Source organism: Phocoena phocoena, chromosome 10 (genome assembly GCF_963924675.1).
Source record: "Phocoena phocoena chromosome 10, mPhoPho1.1, whole genome shotgun sequence".
Classification (NCBI taxonomy): domain Eukaryota; kingdom Metazoa; phylum Chordata; class Mammalia; order Artiodactyla; family Phocoenidae; genus Phocoena; species Phocoena phocoena.
Genome location: NC_089228.1, coordinates 46,582,694 through 46,605,435, shown reverse-complemented (window position 1 = coordinate 46,605,435; position 22,742 = coordinate 46,582,694). Strand labels below are relative to the sequence as shown.

Sequence of the window (22,742 nt, the reverse complement as noted above, 5' to 3'; positions counted from 1 at the left end):
TAGTAAATTCTACTGAATTCATAATAAGTCAAAATTAAAATACAGATATTAAAATTCAGTTACTGAGTACATGCTATGATCAAAGCACAAAAATCGGAAGTATCAGAAATTCCTGTCATTCATATAATTGTCAAATGGTAGAGTTGAAAATCTTTACAGAAAAGATCGTGTCCCAAACGCTGATTGTACAGACTAAGGAAAGGGTCGTTAACTGTGGGTGTTGGCTTCCAACATGGTCCCCAATGATCCCTGCCTCCTAGTGTTCACACCCTGTGGAGTCCCATCCCACCCTCTATCTTGGTTGGTCTGTGTAATCAATAGAGAACTGTAGAAGTGTTGGCATGTCTCTTCTGAGGCTAGGTCATAAGAAAAACACTGTGGCTTCTGCCTTCTTCTCCCTCTTGGATCACTTGTTCTTGGGAAGTTAGCTGCCATGTTGTGAGGACACTCAGTGTTAGAGGAGGTCATCCAGAGGTCATGACTGCTGGTCGGCCCCAGAGATGGACATAGGCAAGCAAGGCTCCTTACCCCCTCTCCTGTCCTTGGGAGCTCTTTCAAGGACGTAGCCCTGAAGGAGTGATTTCTTGTTGAGACCATCTTGTGCATGGGACTGAACCCAGTTAAGGCCACTATATAAACTTTTAAGGTTCTGGTGGGCTGGTGCAGAGATCTACCTGTGTTATGGTCGCCTGAGACAAGTCTTTTATATAAGTCCCTTTGTTTATTAAAACTGCCCCCTACCAGTCTGGAGTCTCTTTCTTCAGTCTCTCCTTGCCCTCCACTTGAGGGTGCGTTTCGAATTTCACCTGAGGGACTCCTGAGATTGCAAACCAACACTCAAGCCACCAGTGGAGAGGCCCACATGACTAGGAACATGAGCAACCACCAACAGCCGCGTGAATGAACCATCTTGGAAGCAGATTCTCTAATCGAGGGGTTGGCAGACTTTTTCTGTAAAGAGTCAGATAGTCAATATTTTAGGCATGTAGGCCATAGAGTCTGTTTTGCAACTACTCAGGCCTGCTATTGTAGTGCAAAAGCAGCCATGGACAATATGTAAATGAAAGGGAGAGGCTGTGTTCCAATAAAACTTTATTTACAAAAACAGGCAGTGGGCCAGATTTGGCCTATGGACTGTATCTTGTCATCCCCTCCTCTAGCCTCAGTCAAGCCTTCAGATGACTGCAGTCCCTGCCTGTGTTCTGACTACAGCTTCATGAGAGACCTTGAGCCAGAGCCACCCAGCTGCTTCCAAATTCCTGAATAAATACTGTTTTAAGCCACTAAATTTTTGAGTAATTTGTTACACAGTAGTAGATAACTAATGCAATAATAGGTAACTAACCCAGTAAAGAAGGTTGACTGACAGATGAGCCAACTTTGTGAGTTGATAATTGTTGAAGCTAGGGGGTGGGTAGATCCATGGAGTTTCATTGTATTATTCTCTCTACTTCTGTGTAGTAAAAGGTTAAAGGGGGAAAAAAAAATACAGAAAAAGAAAAGCTGTTAGGTAATTATCTAAAATCAGAGCAGCAATAAATCCTGAAGCCTGTGCTGCTCACCCAGGTCTCTGGCTCTGAACCCTGTGTTCTCTTGGCCCCCTCTTCCTGCGTAAAGAGCAACCAGCAAAGCTTTAGCTGTTTGTCTGTATTTTTCCATCAGTTGTTTACTGCCCTAGTACCTCCAACTTAATATCCAAGGTAGTTCTTCGGATTTTGTTACCATTGCTGTTGTCGAGCCATCTTTGAGACTTTTACACTTTTACACTTCTTTATCCCTCTTTCCACTGTAGACTTTAAAATCAGTCATTACTTAGAGAGGGAGCCTTGTTCAAAGATCTACAGAGTCCAGCCTCAGTGTGGCCTGGGATGTAATAATACTTACATTTTACCTTCTTATTGAGCTTGGCTGTCAGCGGAGCACTAGCAAATCCATTCTCTTAATGAATCCTAACACAGCCTGGGAGGGTAGGCCTGGCAGGTTTCACTCTAGCATTTTATAGATGAGGAATCGGAGAGTCAGCAAGTTTAAGTGATCAGACAAAATTCAGCTGGGTGCACAATCTGGCTCCTAGCCCAGTGTTCTTTCTTCCTGCCTCTCCCGTGCGTGAGGAGAAACAGGTAGAATTTGACTTCAAATAAAATCAAGTCACTGTGTAAAAGTGCGCCGCACAGTGCTTGGCACATAGTAGGTGCTCAAACAGTGAGTTTACCTTCCCTTTAAAATCCCTTTGAGGGCTTCCCTGGTGGCGCAGTGGTTGAGAGTCCGCCTGCCGATGCAGGGGACACGGGTTCGTGCCCCGGTCCGGGAAGATCCCACGTGCCGCGGAGCGGCTGGGCCCATAAGCCATGGCCGCTGAGCCTGAGTGTCCAGAGCCTGTGCTCCGCAACAGGAGAGGCCACAGCAGTGAGAGGCCCGCGTACCACAAAAAAAAAAAAAAAAAAATCCCTTTGAAATTGGAAATCACCCTGACGGGGTTTTAATTGGCAGTATAAATAACTTAATGTGTTAGCTACATGAAATAGATATTTGAAATAACTTGTCTTTTGATTTATTGCATTGATCCCCAAAGTGGTTCATGTGTTGGATTAAGAGAATGGGTCTGGATTATTCTGTTCCTGCAGTTCCCTAGGATAACCATGAAATAAGATTTAGTGTTGGGTTTCGAACATCTCATGCTTTCTGTACATTTAACCAGATGTCCTTGGTGATGACATTTACAAATGAGATAAAATTTTGTGAACAGGCGAAGAAAGTGGTAGGAGAGCAAAGAGCAGAATACCAGACCTGATAAAATGCAACTGAATGACGAAATTCAGTTCAACAGGACATCATCTTCTCTTTCCTGTTTCTTTTCAAAAATCTTTTTAATGTTGTGTTTTCCTATCCTAAACACGTGGTTGGGAGGAAATGAATTTTCCCCCCATAAACGTTTGAGTTTTAATTTCCTTCCTTCCCGCTCCTCCCTCCCTGTCTCCCCTCCTTCCTCCCTCTTCCTTCCTTCCTTCCTCCCTTTCTTTTTCTTTCTTTCTTTCTTTCTTTCTTTCTTTCATTCTTTTTCCTTTCTTCTTCCTTCCTCCTCCCCTTCCTTCCTTTCTTTCTCTTTCTTTCTTTCATTCCTTCTTTTTCTTTTCTTTCTTCCTTTCTCCCCCCTTCCTTCCTTCCTTCCTTCCTTTCATTCTCTTTCTTTCTTTCTTTCTCTCTCTTTCTTTTTTCTTTCTTTCTTTCTTTTCTTCCTCCCTCCCTCCCTCCCTTCCTTCCTTTTCTTTCTTTCGACAGTCCTTTCAGATAGAGTCTACAAGCACTTGCTATCTGCCAGGTAACTTTGTTATTAGGGCTATAACTTTTAATTCTTCATCCCCCCCGCCCCCCCTCCAATTTGGAGAAAAAGATCTTTTATTCGTTATTTGGAAAATAAATGAATCTTAAGTTTCTCTCCAGGTCTTCGTTCAAGTTGCCTAAAGCAATGTCCACGTGGATAGATTTGCAGGCTCTTTTGTTTGAATTGTCTTGGAAAAAAAATGATAGGCATATTTTTAATTTGCGAGTCTGGTTTTAGTCACAGGCACTAGAGAAAATGAGCTGCCAGATGTCTGGGAAGCAGAACTCCAACCCCGTCTACTTTCACATGTGATAAATATTGTTTTGGTTAGAGACAGAATAAATCCAGGTTGCTTTTTTTGACTTCTTGGACTAATGGGTTCACCTTTTTTTAAAGTATGTTGTAGAAAACCATTTGCAGAAACATCAATCTGGGTTATTTAAACTTTATTCAGGATAGCTGTGAACAAATCAGTTCTGAGAAAATGATGTATGATTAAACAGTTACAATCAGAGCAATTCACTAAGGAATTGTCATTTTTATTCACAGTGTGTACCAAAACATTGACCTTAAATGAAGCATATGTCCTCTGAGGACATAAAATGTGCCAGGAGCAGGACGGGTGGTTTGCATGCCTTGGGTGTTAAGAGAACGGCTTTTGGAATCAGGTATACATGTCTCAGGAATCCCAGCTTTACCATTACTGAGTAACCCTGGGCAAGTTACCAAACCTCCCTGGGCCTCAGTTTGATCCTCTGTAAAATGGGCATAATGACAGGAACAAGCACATGGGGTGAGCAAGTAGAGGGAGGCCCAGGCCAGCACCTGTAAGTCTGTGGCTTTTCTACCATTTTCCACCATAGAGCAAATAGGTATAAATAACAGAATTCTTAATTGAGTGCAATGCAGAAGTTCTTGACCATTAGGAAATAAAATCCTCCTTTTTAAAATTCTATCCGTGGAGATCTTGCATAAGAGAAGTAACTACCTTCTTTGGAGATTTCCCTGCTTTCTGCCAATGAGCAGTCTCAGATCCCTCCCAGCCTTCTGATTCCTTAAAAATAGTTGCTATCCAGCTGTATTCTAACCCCAAGCAGGTCATACTGAAATGCTAATCAACCAAAACTAATTCGGATTTCGGGTGAATTCTGGAAATGAAGAGTGCTGGCAGGTTACTGGATGGTGGCCTTCCTTCAGAAATTACAGTGGGGCTCTCCTTGAATGGTTCTTCTTGGGCTCACGCTTGAAAGGATAAGTCTTTGCTCTTTCCGTGGCAGAATTCACTGAGTAGTAGATGTGAAACAAATTAGAGCCTAGAGTTTGTAACAAGAATAATGATATTAGTTCAATATGATAGAAGTTGATAGAGCTCCAGGTATAGTATTCTGTAGAATCTTTGCGTGCATGTCAGTCGCTATTTTCCTTTCTTTTGCCTCCTCCTCTCCCACTCCCCATCTTCATCTCTTCTCTTTTCTTTCTGTTTTCCAAGAAAGGAAAAGGGCGTAGTGCACAGAGTAGCCATTCTTTGAACTTGATGTTGTCCAAATACCCTCCCTTTAACCTTCGTTCTTCGTCCTTGTGTTACTGTTTGCATCCTCATTTGTTGGCTTCGTTTCCTTTAAGCAAATTATCCTGCTTTTCCTTCCATTTATCTTCTCATGTGCTCATGCATCCCTTTTTATTCTGCTGGCTCTATCTTCCAACCTTCAAAGCACTTGGTCTCACACCCTTTCCCGGGATGGCCACAGGCCTGGAGGTCTGTGCTGTCAGCCGGCCTTCCCGCTGAGGAAGTTCTCTGTTGAGGATCACGTCCCTCACAAAGCCCGGCCTCTCTGAATGGTGGGGGGGCGTAGGGTTAGGGGGCTTCAGAGCCCTTCCATCTCAGCTGCCAGTGGCCCACGCTGGCCAGGTGTGCTCGGTGAAGCCCTCCCAGTGCCTCCGATCCCCGCGGGGGCCAGGGGGACATACAGGCTACTTTCCTGGTAAGAGCAGGTGAGTTAAAAATGGATCTGATTCAGACCCTGTGGTCAGGGATGCAGCCCTACAGCCAGTTTAACTCACTGTTCTCTGAAGAAAATGGTCTGCCTCTGTCAATGATCATAAACGAATTCACTTTTAAATGTTGCCACATTAGATGGCAAACAAGGAGCTTGTCTTTAATTGAACTGGAACCTAAAAGTACATGCATTCTACGGGGGAGAAAACTCTCTGCCCATCCTACCCTGTGACCTCTTTTATAGACAGAGATAGGCACAGAAAAGTAGAAAGTAGGATGAACGAGAAACAAAAAGTGGAGCATTTGAGAGCTCTACCAGAAGTTACCTCCTGCCGTGTCTAGACTGTTGTAATCCCAAGTACAGGCCTTTTTTATGACTCTAGCATAGTAAAGATTTTGTTTGAGATCACAGTGCACATAATTTTCATTGTTCAAACAAGGCAGGGAATAAAGACAATTGTTTGCCTTGTGTATGGTTTCTTTCATTTGATCAAAAGAGAGTACTCTCACTGTGACTGAGAAGTGATGCCAGAAGGCCTCGCCATAGACACAAGCGGTTGATTGAGAAGGGCTGAGTGCCCTCCAGAGCTGGAACCGTGGGCTCTGTAGGGCTGGCTGGTAAGTAGGCTGGCGCCTGGGCCACTGACTGTTCTCAGCCGCTATCAGCAGTCACGCCTGAAGCGGCAGAAACCACCAGGAGTCTGGGCTGCCATCTCTCGTGGCCTCCTTTCCACGTTCTCTTAAAACTCCCTGCTCCAGCATTTCTGATGTGCCACGTTACCCGCCACTCCTTAGGCTCCCTCAGATTCCTGTTCAAGCTATGTGTTCTTGGTTGGAGGGTGGATACGCGGTAATGAATTAGTATTGCTGTGTGAAGGCAGAGTGGGTTTGATTTTCATTCACGTTTGCTTGTGTGACCTGGTTGCTTTTCCATCCTTGGCTTCAGGAATCTTCTTTAAGCCGTCAGTCATCAGCTTGTGACAGCCCAGATAGCCCTGTTATTTGGACTTGTCAGTTTAAAGTACACGCACATGGGAATTCCCTGGCGGTCCAGTGGTTAGCACTCTGCGCTCTCACTGCCGAGGGCACGGGTTCAGTCCCTGGTCAGGGAACTGAGATCCCACAGGCTGCTCAGTGCGGCCAAAGAAAAGAGCTCCACTCTTGCCAACGCCCTGGGCTTCTCACTTAATCTGCCTTCGTGGGGCACCTGTTTGCATTTGGAGACTCAAAGTAATTAGTCCTCAGCTGGAAGACTTGCCAGAATCAGTGTGATCTGCTTTTGAACGGCTGTACGTAAAATGGGGAGGCAAGTTTCTCATACAGGAAAATTACCGGACAAGAAGGTAGTATGGCCCCAGAGTGGCCTGTGCAACCCTTCGATTCTTAATGTAGCATCCAGTAAATCCTGGATTAACGTCTTAGTCACACTGCATTTATGCCTTTCTGGCTTTCCGGAGCCAGCTCCCTTCCAGCATGACTACATGCAAGTGTAACAGCAAATCAAAACACTTATTGCCTAAGGCTGTAGACGTGATGGTTGAGGTAATAATTGGTTTTCAGTGCACACACCACAAAAGTGTACACATACCGGCAAGTTGCTGAAGAACCTTGTCATGCCGATGTTACAGAATGTTTTTTTACAGGGAAGCCAGTAAGGAAGGTGTTAGCTTCTGTTTATCATATCAGAGAAGAGTTATTCTTCAGACCCCTTGGAATCATATTTTCCACCTGGAAACAGTCACAGAAAACATCTTTTTCACAAATATAGCCCTGTTGTACTCAAAGTACGTTTTCTCATGCAACTAAACGCAGTGGGCTGGCGTAGACTTTTCTGCATGTTCAGTATTGGATGAGGCTAATAGGATGTAGTGGGCTTGGTAACGTCCCCATCTTGCTAGTTACATAAACGGGACCCTCATTGAAAAGGTACAGTGTGTTTTCTTATGGTTTTGAAGAGCACATCAAAAATAGTTTACTAGGCTGCAGGCTTGGAATGTCTACTTTTTTTTTAAGAGAATATAAATGCAGAAGGACTCAGAATATTGCAGTCACAGAAGGTTCCATTATAATCTAGGTAATGAAATTCAAGTAGTATTGCCCTGTAGAATCAGATATGGGGCCAGCAAGAAAATGTTAATGTTTTAAAATACATTTTAAAATGACAGTAATAGGATATATTTAAAATTCCTTAGAGGAAAAATCTTTTTGCAATAACTTCTTAGTAAAATACAGTTGAAAATCAAAACTTGAACAACATTCTTTTTGTTTTACCTTTTTCTCAGCATATGTTAAATATGGAAGATTTTGTGAGGCAGGGAAAGGTTAGATAATCTCACAGAATGTAATACGTTTGATTGTTCATTTTCCAAAGCAAATAGTGTGGTAGTATCCCAACTTCTCATCTAACACAAATGAAGGACTCAAATCACTCTTTTTCCTTCCAGTTTTCTTCTTAAAGGATGGGTCTTCATGAGTAATAATGCTGTAATGCTGAAAAAAGAAAGAATAAGATTCAAATGTAATGTAAAAAGTTGTAAAAAGTCAACCCCCCCTTAAAGACACTTAGCTTTGATAGTGCTTTTTCAGTCCAGTATTTTGTTAACATGACATTTACCCTGAGTGTGAGATGTGAATTAGATGGGTTAGTTGGTTTTTATCTGACTCATGGTTTAGTAATGTCACATGTGTATGGTTTTTTGTTTGTTTGTAATTGTTTTTTTTTATTGTATATTAAAATTAACTAGTAAAATCCATTCCAGCTCCCTGCAGTAATTAATTAAAAGTAACATGAAGGGCTTCCCTGGTGGCGCAGTGGTTGAGAGTCTGCCTGCCGATGCAGGGGACACGGGTTCGTGCCCCGGTCTGGGAAGATCCCACGTGCCGCGGAGCGGCTGGGTCCATGAGCCATGGCCGCTGAGCCTGCGTGTCTGGAGCCTGTGCTCCGCAACGGGAGAGGCCACAACAGTGAGAGGCCCGCGTGTCGCAAGTAACATGAACTACATTTTATGTCTGGGGAAACAGGATTCTGAAAGATAGATGCTCAGGTACAGAGGAAGTAAGAATAGCCCTTCCTTTCTTCCTGATGGCCATGGCCCCAGAGTCCTTCATGTCCAGCCCTCTTCCATGGATGCCGGATATTTGGGCAGTAGTGGTGGTGATGTGTGTGTTTAAATCAACGTCACCAGATACTGTTAAATACTTTATAGTTAAGGTAACTTGAAAGCAAGAAAAGGCTGGTGTTGGACAGATACTTTAACTGGTCAGGAAATATCTAGAGCTACAGAGCTCTTACCCTGTGATCTTGTATCTAGAATCCGCAGCCAGAAAGTAAAAGTGAAGAACCGGCAGGAGGGAGACCTAGTCCTTCTCCCAGGGAAGGGTGCCCAAGTGGGTCTGTTCAGGGAGTGAGCAGGGAGCACTGTGGTTTGCCTCACTCACCCAGCAGGTACTTTGTACATCTTTGCGCCTTAAGCAGGGCTGTGAGTCAAACACGGGGCAGTGTGAGAGGAGCAGATTTGGACCTCATACATAGTTGCTGAAATTGGGAGAGCTGGTTATAATTCTTCACTTGCCAGACCCTTAAATTATACCTTGGAAATCCTCAAAGGAGCAAGCGCTTAGGTTGAAAATCAAACCGTTTTCAAAATCACAATGTACATTTCTGGTTTCCCTTTTGTCTCTCTTTTCATTTAGTGCTTAAAAAGTACAGAAATGATCATTCTAAGGATTATAATAACATAAGCCAAACTGCTAAGATATACTTAATAAATAAACTATGTTTATAAGTCAGTTCTTAGAAGAACTGAGATGATTCTTTTACATCCATAGGGAACTCTCTCTGACCAAGAACTGCTCATTACGGTAACAAGCAGTGTTTGGGGGTTTCCTCTGCTAGCGTTAGGAACTCAAATCCCTAACTTGTTATTTTAAACGGTATCTGGACTTTGCCAGTATTTTTTTAGTGAGACTTTCTTTTTAACAGGACTGTTGACGGGCTCCCCCCTCACCCCGGGGTGCTCCCCTGCCCTCTGACTGGTCTCTACCTCCCTCTCTCCTCACTCCAATCCAGTTCCCCCTTTGCTGCCACAGCTCCTGTCCCAAATGTAAGTGTGACTCTGCGTCATACTCTGCTCAGAATCCTTCAGCATCTTCACATTCCTCAAGAGAATCCTGGCCCCTCGCCATGGCTGTGTTTCAGCCCGATCTCCCTGCTCAAGCCCCTCTGTCCGGCCTCACAGAACTGCACTGTGATCCCAGCACACCCCTGTCCTGTTGCCTTCGCACGTTCTCTTTACTCCACTGCTTCCCTGCGTCCCCTCGTCTTCCTGGCAACACCTCCTCCTCTTTGAAGACTCATGGGTCGCCACCACGGGAAGGCTGTCCTTCGTGGGCACGGATCCCGCCCCCGTGTGCTCTCTGGTTTACATACCTGTGTCCTGAATTGGCCACAACCAGAGCGTGGCTCATCTGTGTTTGCTTAGTACCCAGCTTGTCGTGGGTGTGCCTTAGAGAGCGACCTGGTGATCCCGTGTTTGCGTTATCTATTCCCAAAGAAGGTGATGCCGTTATCTTAGTGAAAGCTCCTGAGGGACAGGCCCTGTCCCTGGGAGTCAGAGAAGAGTGGGGTTGGGAGAGAAACATTTTATTTGGAGTTAGAACCCCAGCAGTCAACTTGGCATGCTCCTTGGGTCCAGTGACCTTAACCAGCCTTCTAGGAGTTTATGATGCTGAGGCCTGGATTCTGGTCTGAGCGCTGGGTGGAGAAGCCATGCAAGCTTTGGTGAGTCTCCCAACTGTGGCTTCTGTGTCCCCGTCACTAAACTGATGGCTGGACCAGGCGATCCCTCAGGTGCCCCCGTTGCTACCGAGCATATCCTCTCATGGAGACTCGGCTTGCACACTGTGGGGTGGGGCGACCCACCAGGCTTCTCCCTTAGGTGTTCAGACGATAGTCACATGGTCAACTGCACCGTTGTCCAAAAATGCCTGTGTTCCCATAGATGGGGAGGGAATTGGGATGTTGTACATGGAATTTAGTGTTCACTTCGTCTTTTTTGCTCTGTGGGTAACGAGGGATATAAAGCAGCAGTTTGCTTTTGGGAGAGACGTCCAGGACCCCTGTCTTTTTAGAGTGCATTCTGCATACTTTAACTGTCATGAATTGGGTGTCACATGATTTGTCACGTAAGCCCTTCAGTGTCATTAATAACTGGTGTTCCCTACCAAACGTAAGATAGATAGCTAGTGGGAAGCAGCCGCATAGCACAGGGAGATCAGCTCGGTGCTTTGTGACCACCTAGAGGGGTGGGATGGGGAGGGCGGGAGGGAGGGAGACGCGAGGGGGAAGGGATATGGGAACATATGTGTGTGTGTGACTGATTCACTTTGTTGTACGGCAGAAACTAGCACACCATTGTAAAGCAATTATACTCCAATAAAGATGTAAAAATAAATAGATAAATAACTGGTGTTCCTATTAGCCATGATATGTGTGTGAGACACGGTTCTGCAAGTACTGGTACCTTATCAGCGTAACAGTATAGTGACTGTTTCAAACTTCGCAATAAACAGGTAACGATGGCTCCTTTTTTACCTTAAAGATTTCAGTATTGCGGCATTTAAAAACTGGCCTCTAGAAATGCGGTCACGATAGTGTTAACTAAATATCCCACTGATCTGTAAATGAGTTGAATGTGGTAAGTGGACGCATTTGCATGTCGTGTGCCTTTGCTGTTCCCATCTTGTTTCCGGGGGTGCGAGCTCTTCCTCAGCGAGGACCAAGTGCAGCCTGCCCTCCACATGGCAGCCGTGTCCCCACGGGATCAGGAGCCCTGCGTCATCCTGCTCCCGGCCCACCTCTGTCTAGAGGCCCATTCAGAAGGTGCCGGAAGGCGGCAGTGAGTGGCTGCCACGGCAGGTGGGGTCGTTCCTGCTTCCCGAGGGCTGCGTTTCTCCAGCCGTGACTGGTGTGGCGTCATCACAGTCACGGTGTGCGGTTAGCCTGCTCCATTGTCATGATTTCTTTTCTTTCTCCTTTTCCACAGTACACTTTCAAGAATGGTTCAAATTATTCCACCTTAGCTACCGTGCCACTTGAACTAAATTAGAGGAAAATTGTTGTTCTCTTCAGACCCAAAGAAGTAGGTAATTACCTTTGACAAAATAGCTGATGAAAGTATAGCAGTATCAGGTAAATGAGCTATGATAAGTATACGTTTTAGGTTCTTTGGGGAAAACCTACAGGTAGAAAAGTATTAAGGAGTCGTTTGTCAGTCTCTGATAAATTAACAGAAAGCTTTGAATCTTGATAAAGTCGTAACACAGCGGGGTCACAGAAGGGCAGTGGGACTTCCTGGGTGAAGGTGGCCAGTATCACATCATATATATGTGCCTCCTCCCTGTAAACTGCTTCAGGAACCCACGGGCCCTTCTTCTAATTAAGCTACAGGACCCTGTTTACCCCCAGGATTCCTCCAGGTGGGATTGCTTGGAACTCTAGTGTTTAGAGGTCACCAAAGGGTAGAGGTTCTTAAAAGTTAAAGCCACCAGAATCCTGCAAAACCAAGAAGTTTGCCAGAAGAGCCAGGCAACACACAGGAGTTTTAATTTGCCTGAGATTGAAAGCATGTCAGGTCAATCTGCAGATGAAAATTATGGCCCACATTGGAGACATTTTCTAAATCTTCCTTTATTTAAAACCATAAAAAGTTTGGAGACAATTTCGGCTTGACTGTTTCATCAAGAAACAGTCATCGAGAATGTAGCATAAATAGCTTCTACCTTGGGTGCTATGTCTTCTATTGTTCTGTAACCATGAACACAAGCTTAGTGGCTTAAAACAATACACTTTTGTCATCTTACAGTTTCTCTGGGTCAGGTCAGGACACAGCTTCACTGGGTCCCCTACTCAGGGTCTCACCAGCCTGCAGTCAAGATGGCGGCCAGGGCTTTGGGCTCATCAGAGGCTCAAGCGGAGAGAGATCTGGTTCAAGCTTTCTAAGGTTCACAGAACTTATCTTCTGTGGCAGCAGGACTGTGAGGTCCCTGTCTCGCTGGCTGTCTGCTGGGAGCTGCTCTTGGCTCCTGGAGGCCACCTCCCTTCATTGCCCTCCCCACAGGCCCCTCACAACTTGGCAGTTACTTCTTCACAGTTGACGAAGAAGACTCCCTGTGCTTGGAGCCTCTGACCTCACGGGCAGCCTAAGCCCTCTTTTCTCAGGTAGACTGCCTGTCTCCACGTCACTTAGTTGTTCTTTTGGGGTTTTATCTTGTTCCTTCATCTGGAACATACTCCTCTGCCCTCTCACGTTGTCTGTCTTTCTGTGTTTGTGGTCTCCGTTCTGCAGGCTGCAGGACTGTAGCTCCTCTTGCTGCTGGTGTCTGACCCCATCTCGTTCTGGCTTCTTCTTTGTCTTTGGATATAGAACATCTTTTTGGTAGGTTTCAGTCTTTTCTGTCAATTGTTGTTCAGCAGTTAGTTGTGATTTTGGTGCTTTCATGAGAGGAAGTGAGCTCAAGTCCTTCTACTTCACCATCTTGTCTCCAGCCTGGCTCCCCGGCCTGGTCTCCCTCACTGGGGGAGCCACCAGCCCATCAGCCATGGGTCTCCACAAGGTGCACTCAAGATGGTCTGCAGGGCCTGCTCCCAGTGCCAAGGTCACGGTCTCGCAGAGGCGCCCATCCTTGGATCCCTAAGCTCTCTTATAAAGGGGTCTCAGCTTGTTAAGTCCAGCCCACTCAGGATAATCTCTTTTTTGGTTAACTTGAAATCAGCTGATGAGGAATGTTATTCACATCTACACAATCCCTTCACCTTTGTCGTGTGATGTAACTATCACGGGAGTGATGTCGCATCACCTTTGTCATAGTGTGTTGATTAAAAGCAAGTCCCAGCTTCCACTCACTCTCAGGGGAGGGGATTGTCCAATGCGTGGACACCAGGAGATGGGAGTCACTGTGTGGTGGGGGACCTAGTATATACCCCAGGGTTTGCACACCACAGACACTCAGTGAATGTTTATTAAATTGATTCTATTATAAGCCATTTATTTGGGATGCAGAACACATGTTCTAATAAGAAGAAAGTGATCATTTGTAGTTAAGTTTATAGGTGAGCTGACCAAGCCTATTTAAAACAAAGTGTGGCTAGCCTAAAATATTACAACGCGATTTACATTGGGTTTGGAATAAGACCACGGGATGTGCAGTATGGGAGAGGTGCTTCCGAGGCTCAGGGACCTCCTGCCCGTCAGCGCCTCGCCACGCCCACTGCAGTCCTGTTGGGTGATAGGTCACATCTGCTTCCCCTTTGCCACAAACCTGGAGCAGCCCAGCCTCTCGTGCGGCCGTAAGCATCTTCCTGTTGCACCCACGCACCCCCGGCCCAGCCCAAGTCCCCTCTATGCCCAGGTGACCTTTCTCCTGCTCCCCCAGTCAAAGCCATTCCCCTCAGTAAGGCTCACCTCACCAGGTATTAGACTGAGCGGGATTAGCCTGAAAGCATCAGGTGTGGAGGAAGACTAACCTCCATGGCTCCTCTCTGATAGCTGATGCTGGGTGTTGCTGTTTCCCTCGAAAATTTAAAGTGTCAGTGGCACTGCTGTGAGTTGCGTGCGGTGCTCTGGGTGCCCCGTGCACAGCTGAGAGCTGTGGCTCCACCCTGGCGGGACGCATCACCCCCCACTGCCCACTGCTGAGCACTCGCTGTTTGCAAGGGTGAATGTTTGGGCTGGGATGGCGAGTGGAGGAAGAAATATGCCAACCAAGGACTTGAACACTGAGTAGAATGGATTAGAGGTTTCGCACTCTCCCTCCGGAGAGGACAGAGGAAGCATGTTTAATCCTGGGTTGGTGTGGAAAGTGGCCGTTTGCCTTAAGACAAAACAAGCGTCAGCCCTGGCAGGATGCTTCCTGAAAAAACGTCCTTCTTATTTGCCTGGAGCAGAGCTGAAATCCTCAGTAGATGGTGGGTGAGGTCTTGGTGATCTGCTGATTTGTTGTCGAGCATTTCTTCCCACTAGAGACGTCAGCTGTCTGACTGTCCTCAGTGAGGACACTGAGGTGTTTTTAGATTGGCTTGAAGAGAAACATGAATGCTAGTCACGTGTCCCGCCACAGCACTCCCCCTCCGGCTGGCCAAGGGTCCCCAGGGGTGCTGGCTGCCGGGTGCGGTGCTAACAGGGCCAGGATGTGGGACAGTTGTGGGATGGGGGGCTTTGGAAAGGACCAGGACTCCCTCAGCCTCCAGCAAGGTGATGGTGTCTCTACAGCACACATAGGGAGGGCTGCTGGGGGTGGAGGAATTGGCACGCTGGTAACCGGTTCACCCTGGAGGCCCATGTGGGTGATTCTACCACTGACATAAAGTTTTAAAATGTACAGAGTAATTCTGTGCACCACTTAGGCGTAATACATCAGGGGGAAGACAACTACATGGGAATGATAAACACCAAATCCAGGAGAGTGGTCCCTTCTGGGGGTCGAGGGTGGAGGATGAGACCCAGAGGGGTCTCCGGGGCGGGATGAGTTGTATTAGCAATGTTCATTTCTTAAAGAAATGGGGACAGGGGTGGGACATGGGGATCATATAGCATTTTTTCCAATGCAGTGTCTTTGTGAAATATTTTATAATTTTTAATAGAAAGAGTAGTACTTCATAGATTTATGAAAATTAGGTTGTTTTGTTTGTGTTCGTTTGCTTTAAGGGAAACTAGCCAGGGAGCAGGTATATCAGGCACCCATCTACGGTTACAGAGTTGTATAGCTGCCGAGGTGAGGGGAAGGCTGGGTCTGGGGGTGCTGGAGGCTCTGTGCCCCCAGTGCCGCTCTCACCCTGGGCACAGTGACACCCCCCTCAGAGCTGGACTTCCTCTTTAGGAAGAAGGGGTGGTGATGCCAACTTCTCAGAGCCACGGTGCAGATTAAGAAGAAACAGCAGTGCCCACGCTTGGCGCTTACCACAGAGTAGGTGTCAGTTAAACCTGCCTCTCAAAACGTGATGGCTTTTGGACGCTGCTAAGGATGCTAGGGAGGGACTTCCCTGGCGGTCCAGTGGTTAGGACTCCGCACTTCCACTGCAGGGGGCGCAGGTTTGATCCCTGGTCGGGGAACTAAGATCCTGCATGCCCCGTGGCATGCCCCCCCCCCAAAAAAAATGCAAGGGGAAGGTTAGGAAATACAGGAGGGTATTTGTATTGATCTTATTTCTCATATGTATTATAGAAGTACCGAACATTTTTACTTTTATGGAAAGGACTCCACTCTGTAATTAGAACAAAAAAGCAATCATGTAGAATAGTGCCAATTTCAATTCATTTATTTTTCCAACCTGAAAATAGTCTGGGATCTTTTGTAACAGTCCACTTTGCCCGAAACAAATTGCAACTGCTGGTCTGTGAAATCACTGAACGAATTAAAAATGTGTGTAAACAGCCTGATCAAAACTAACAAGAGAATCTAACGGCAGAAGGAGGAGCCCATTAACAAAAGGAGTGAGTCATGAAGGCTATTTGTGGTATATTTTTGTGTTTACTTTTTCCCCCTTTTAAAAACTTTAATGTTTTTTTGTTTTTTTTGCGGTACGCGGGCCTCTCACTGTTGTGGCCTCTCCCGTTGCGGAGCACAGGCTCCGGACGCGCAGGCTCAGCAGCCATGGCTCACGGGCCCAGCCGCTCCGCGACATGTGGGATCTTCCCGGACCGGGACACGAACCCGTGTCCCCTGCATCAGCAGGCGGACTCCCAACCACTGCGCCACCAGGGAAGCCCCAAAAAATTTAATGTATTTTTATGCAGAGTGATTTAATGACAGAACTTCAGTCTAAATAGGAACTGAAATTTTAGAGTTTTTTATTTTGTTTTTTGAAATGAAACTGTGTACTCCTTTGGATCATGAATATGATGGAAACTGCATGTTTGAAGATGCTGGTCCCTGCTACTTCACCCCAGCAGTTCCTTGATAAATGCTGTGGCTAGCCTGTCTTAGTGCAGAAAAAAATACTATAGAAACTTAAAAAAAAAAAGTCTGTGGGACCAAGATTATTGATACATTTAAGGACAAAACAAAATCTTTCAATGTAGTTTTTTAAAACCTAGTACTACTAAGTACTGGGTCGATATTACAAATATATACACATGTGTACTTTTCTTCCAGAAAGTAGATAGAGGCAGACTCAAGTCCATCGTGAAAGATGGTTGAGGAAAAGAAAAAAAAGTTCTTGACATGACAGACTATGGGCTTGACTCTGGCAAAGTCAGTCATGTGTGGCTTGTGGTTTCCAGCATCCCTAGCTGTGCCCATGCTCGCTGGCTCCCCTTCCACAGAGCTGTAGAGCCAGAAGACTTCTTTTAAAGACACAGTGTTTTCCAGATGGAGAATGAGACCACACAAGCTCAGGACTTTCCCAGGCTTCCCGGCCAGCCAGCTTTCTATATGCAGTGTGACTGGTCGGCCTGGTGACCTGGCCAGCTCTGCTGTCTGTCTCTGGGGATGACTTAGTGGACGTTCCATGGGAAAGCGAGTTCGCACGTCCCTGGCACTTATGACCATCAAGTAGGACTGCCGAGCTCAAAACATCCCATGTACTTCTGCCTCATCCAAAGACCATTTCAAACAAAAGGAAAAATAAGAAAAGCATAATGCATTAAAAATCTCGGAAGACAAGAGAGAGTACCATCAGCTAACCAAAAAAGGCTGAGAAGTTTCTGTAAAAGAGAAAGCAGACTAGGAAAGGGTGACAGAGAACTAGAGCAGAGACGCTGCAGGTGACCGCTGGGGGCTGAGCGCAGCCCCACTGTGGATGGGGACACGGGGAGCAGGCCAGCATTGGGAGGCTCATCACAGGAACTCCACTTCCCCAAAGAGAGAAAATTAGGGCGGCTTAGGTAGGCAAGGAGCTTTGGAACTGTGAGGGATCTCCAAGTTACTCTGGACTTCCGTGACCCACAGGGAGGGGCGGCAGGCAAGGCCATGGTACCCGGGGCTGGAAGATGCTAAACCTGCACACCCGGGGCTCTTGTTATGGCTCCTCGCGGGCTGCAGGTCACCTCCTGCCGCCTGCACACACACCCTAAAGAGAGAGAGGCTGGGGGGTAATGAAGTCTGCTTCCACAGAGCCCACACCCCTCCCCCCACTCAGAGGGGAGGGCCAGGTGGAGACAGGTGGGACCAGGAGAGAGGACACCCCCGGAGGCTTTCCATTCTTGTCACCTAGTCCCTTTCCCAAATGTGAGTAGCCCACCAAGGATCACCTAGTCCCTTCTTTCAAAAATGTGAAGAAGCCACCAGGGAGCATCAGGAATTTGAAGAAAACCAATAGTATGAGAGAGAGGCAGACAGCCTGGACTAATTTTTGACAAAGGTACAAAGGCAGTGCAGGAGAAAAAGCTCAGTCTTTTCAACAAATGGTGATGGAGCAATTGGACGTCCATGTGCGACAAAATGAACACGGACCACATTTCACTTCAACATGGCCCATAGACTTAAGTGTAAAGCCCAAAACTATAAATCTGGGGGAAAAAATAGGACAGAATCTTTGTGACCTGGCATTAGGCATTAAGATTTCTTAGGCACCTAAAGCATGATCCATAAAAGAACAAATGGATAAATGACACTTCATCAAAATTAAAAACATGCTTTTCCAAATCTCATCTATACAACGAGAAAGCTAGAAGAAAAGCAGACGAATCTGCTAGAAAACGGTCCTAGGAGGGACCTCTGGAACACTGATGGTTACTCCCTCTGGGCTGGAGACGTGCTGTGTCAGAGTTGAGCTGCCTGGCCCCCTGCCCAGCCCATGCCCTGCTCCACTGGGTGGGAACAGAAGCAGGGTGGCAAACAAGTCCAGAAAGTCGTAGTTTCCTGAAATCAACTGTTTTTAGGAAAAGTCACAGAGGAGTATACTTCCTTTGAATGCCAGAAAATATGGAAATGGAGGGGATTAGGAAAGCAGTGGTTTGGTGCCAAGCAGCCCTGGATTTATAGCCCACTAAAGCTCATTAGCGCAGGCGTGTGACGTCAGCACAGTTACCACATCTGTGGGAAGCATGATGAGAATTAGAGATGGGGAGACCATGTGACCCCGATGCCAGCACAGGTGGCCCGCAGCGAGCCCCTCTTCACTCAGGTGTGCTGAGTGACGGGGACGCCTCTTGGTGTTCCAGGCCAGTGTGGGAGCCAGGTCTCCCAAATGTGGGGTCTCCAAATGTGGAAAGTGCATGCAAGTGTAAGATGGTTTGTTTTGTTTCCTATAAATTCTCACTGATCTCCTTGCTAGAAGAGAAGGTCTAGGCTTTAACATTTCAGAAGGGATTAAACATTCCTCTGCCGGATGGAAAAAATTCAAGAAGGAAGCCAGGAAAACAAACATCCCGAGGAGGCTTAGAGTCAAGAGGTGAGGGTGGAAGAATTTGACACGAGGGAAAGGGAAAAATGCAGAGCTACTGTTGGAGTATTTATGACAGATGCTTTCCCCGTAGCGGGTGACTCTGGCCTGCTTGAGAGGCAGCTGCACACCAGGCCTGAGAACAAGAAGAAGCATCATAGCCAGGTCGGAGGACACCTGCTACTGACCACATGGGCTACTCGCCCAGGTGGAACCAGAGGACGCGAGTATAAGGCTCGTACTGCCGAGTGGAAAGGATGTTGTCTCTTTGGCACGTGTTTCCGAGATGGGAAAGCAAATCTGCCAACACCTGTAACCCTGCCAGTCACCCTAAACTCCCCCTGATTCTCTTGAAAATGAAGTGTGATCGAAAAAAACAGTTATCATAACCTGTACATCCACACCTTCCCCTGCCAGCTCGGCCCCTAGGCTTGTGTGCAGAGCAGAACTCTGGGGTGGACAGAGTACTGAGGTGACAGGCCAGCTTGCTTTGCAGATGAGGGAGGAAGAGATCTGGAAATGGAAGAGGGAGCAGAGACCAGAGCGTGGGGACGCTGGACTGAGGGGGACTTGGGGAAAGAGACGGGTCGCCTGAGGTGGGCCGTATTGTGTGGCTGAGTGAGACAGGCCACAGGGGGCCAGCTCACGGGAGGTGCCTCAAGTTGCTTCTGGACTGTGTTGGAGCCATGTGTGTCAGAGAGAGGCCTGGAGCTGCTTCCCTGTGTGCAAGAGAGGTCAAGCCTTTGTAATGAAAAAGAGAAATAAGTAGCTGCTGGGAACGTCAAAGAACATGATTTGGGTTTCTGAACAAGGCTTAACATGTCATAGTATAACTAGCAATCCATAGAAAGTACCTCAGAGTATACCAAAAGAATGAGCTTGTCAGAAAACTGGCTGGTGGAATCAAGAAAACTTTATAATTTAAGGGAGAAAAACATGCCCAGACAAAGCCTTCAGACTAGGTGGAATTATAAACAATAGATATGACACATTTAGTTGAGAAGGTACCCAGTAATTTACAGGAGAATGTAAGAATGATGAGATTTAGGAACTTTCATAACCTGGGATATTTCTGCTTTGTTCCCATATAAAGAATAAAAGTTATTAAATGAACTCAAAGTGTAATACAACAGTTAATCCTATGTGGGCCTGGCCCAGGGTTAGGGGAACAGCCGGTGATGTCATTAAGAAACTAGGGAGACCTTTTCTATCTTCCCACCCAGGCACCCTCAGTGTGTTGGCTTTCGTCATGGTCACAGGGTGGATGCCAGAGCTCCAGGCCTCACATCTTCACACACATGTCCAAAGGCAAGGGGATAAAAACAGTGCTGCTCTTCAGAGTCTCTTTATAATAAGGAAGAAAACGTTATCCAAAGTCCACCAACAAGACTGACCCTGAAGCCCCACTGGCCAGGATTTAGTTACTGGTTCATGCCCTGACTACTGAGGAGACTGAAGGCACCTGGCATTTTCAGCTTCTAGAGTGAAAGATGGGCTCTTAAAGGAAGGAAGGAGCAGAGGCGGGCTGGGAAGGGAAGGCGCTGAGTAGCAATAGAAGGGAATACAGCTTGTTCTGATACAGTTTTTTAAAACATTTTATTTGCTATTAGAATATAGTTGGTTTACAGTGTGTGTTAGTTTCAGGGGTCCAGCAGAGTGATTCATTTATACATATACATATATCCATTCTTTGTCAGATTCCTTTCCCAATTAGGTCATTACAGAATACTGAGTAGAGTTCCCTTGTTGGTTATCTATTTTATATATAGTAGTGTGTATTTGTTAATTCCAAACTCCTAATTTATCCCTCCCTCTGACATTTCCCCTTTGGTAACAGTGACAATTTTACTTCTTTTCCAATTTGGATTCCTTGTATTTCTTTTTCTTCTCTGATTGCCATGGCTAGGACTTCCAAAACTATGTTGAAAAAAGTGGCGAGAGTGGACATCCTTGTCTTGTTCCTGATCTTAGAGGAAATGCTTTCCATTTTTCACCATTGAGAATGATATTTGCTGTGGGTTTGTCGTATATGGCCTTTATTATATTGAGGTAGATTCCCTCTGTGCCCACTTTCTGGAGAGTCTTTATCATAAATGGGTGTTGAATTTTGTCAAAAGCTTTTTCTGCATCTATTGAGATGATCATATGGTTTTTATCCTTCAGTTTGTTAATATGGTGTATCACATTGATTGACATGCGTACATTGAAGAATCCTTGAATCCCTGGGATGAATCCCACTTGATCATGGTGTATGATCCTTTTAATGTGTTGTTGCATTCGGTTTGCTAGTATTTTGTTGAGGATTTTTGTGTCTGTGTTCATCAGTGATATTGACCTATAATTTTCTCTGGTAGATTAAAGTTTGCAAGAAGCTCTGAGTGTCAGGAAAATGCACAGCTAAGGGGAGCTGCATGAAATGAAGATGTAAAGGAAAGATGAGGGGAAGTTGGGGGGATGTGCTGGATGAAGGGGCCCAAAAAGATCATAGTAGGCTTCAGTGATGACGGTCCAAAAGGACAAGTTAAAATTTAATCAGGATCAACTGAAGGTCTTGCTTATATTTTTAGAAAAATCAATCACAAAAGTACAGGCAAAAAACATCTGACCAGACCAAGTACATGTGAAAAAAGCAGGCCTGTCTCCTTAGCTGCAAGTTCAAATGAGCTAGAGGAAAGGCTGCCAGAGAAGCTTATAGCTAGAGGCAAAGCTGCCAGAGAAGCTTATAACCAGAGGCTGCAGGAAGAGAATAATTTCCAGAAGAGGTACAACCCCAAGGCCTCCTGGGCCCAGTCCTGTCTCCTGCCCAGCCTCTTTCCCTGGATTTCTCTGCCACCTTCATTCTTTGGTGTCACCCTCTCACTGCTCAGAAAGCTCCTCTCAGTGACAGCTCAGCACGTGCCTTCCCTCATTTAATACTTGGTCAGGTGCTGGCTTCTCCAGTCCTCCCTGACCCGTGGCCCCCAGGCCCTAAGTAGAATCGACCACCGACACCATGTTTCCCCACCACACTCCTGCCTATAACACTTACCAGCCCCTCAGCCCTACCCATCTCGCGGCTGGGCACAAGCTCAGCTGTGAGGGACTCAGGATACCTGGTGCCTGTGTAGTGCCGGGCACGAATAGTAGGTGTTTATGACTGGTCACTGGTCTAGTGAATTAATAAGTGAATGTTCCAGTGTGTTCTGAGCACGCCAAGACTAGTGTCTCTCAAACGCTCAAGTGCCCGTGGGCTCTTGTTAAAATGCAGATTCTGATTGAGCTGGTCTGGGACGGAGCCCCAGATTCTGCATCAGGACGGGGTCCCAGGTGAAGCAGCTGTTCCTGCTCCTTGGACCACACTTGGTGTGGCAAGGCCCAGAGTATCGTTAAATTCTAGGCACTGCATTTCAGTAAAGACGGTGAAGAATTCAGGCGTGATAGAATGCTCTGATACTGGGGGAGGATTGTTTTCTGTCTCTGTTTTAGGTTCTTGTGTCACCAACTAGTGATAATAATAGCGGCCGGCTCGTGGAGTTACTGCGAGGCCAGTTGGCACGAGGCTGGTTGGCACGAGGCTGGCAGAGTGACAGGCACACAGTAAACAGTAGCTGCTCTCACTGTTGTCATTTTTGTTACGACTCCAAAAGTGGGACCTGGGACCTGGCCAGGAGGAACATTGGGATAGATGTGGCAAAACATAAAGAAGACCTTCCTAATCATCACACTGAACCAGAATGAGGAGGGGAAGGGTCTACTTTGTGAGGGGTGCCCTCCCTCTGACTGGGAATGTTCAAGTAGACTTTGCTGCCCAGCTTGGCAGGAGGGCCGGCGAAGGGCCAATCAGCACAGTCCCTTCCAGTTCTGCTTTGGTATGGAAGGGACCTGGGTTTATAGAGACACATAAGGGAAGAAGCAAACGAGCAGCGCTTTTCTCCCGTGGTGTCCATCACTCAGGAGCCAGCTCTTCCAGAACCTTCATGTTGTGACTAACAGGAGGGTTTTGTTTGTTTGCTTCCCAGAGTTAGAGAAGGTGATGTTGAAAACTAGGAAAGGAGTCAGAAAGA

General features: G+C 46.4%; 1 protein-coding gene across 1 annotated transcript in view; it reads left to right on the top strand.

Annotated features, from left to right (window-relative positions):
* ANO10 (anoctamin 10) overlaps positions 1 to 22,416 on the top strand; it is a 195,001-nt gene extending 172,585 nt beyond the window's left edge. The window contains exon 12 of the mRNA XM_065885930.1: positions 22,165 to 22,416. Coding sequence (XP_065742002.1) covers positions 22,165 to 22,416 — 252 coding nt within the window. The remainder of the gene's footprint in view (positions 1 to 22,164) is intronic.
* The last annotated feature ends 326 nt before the right edge of the window (positions 22,417 to 22,742 follow it).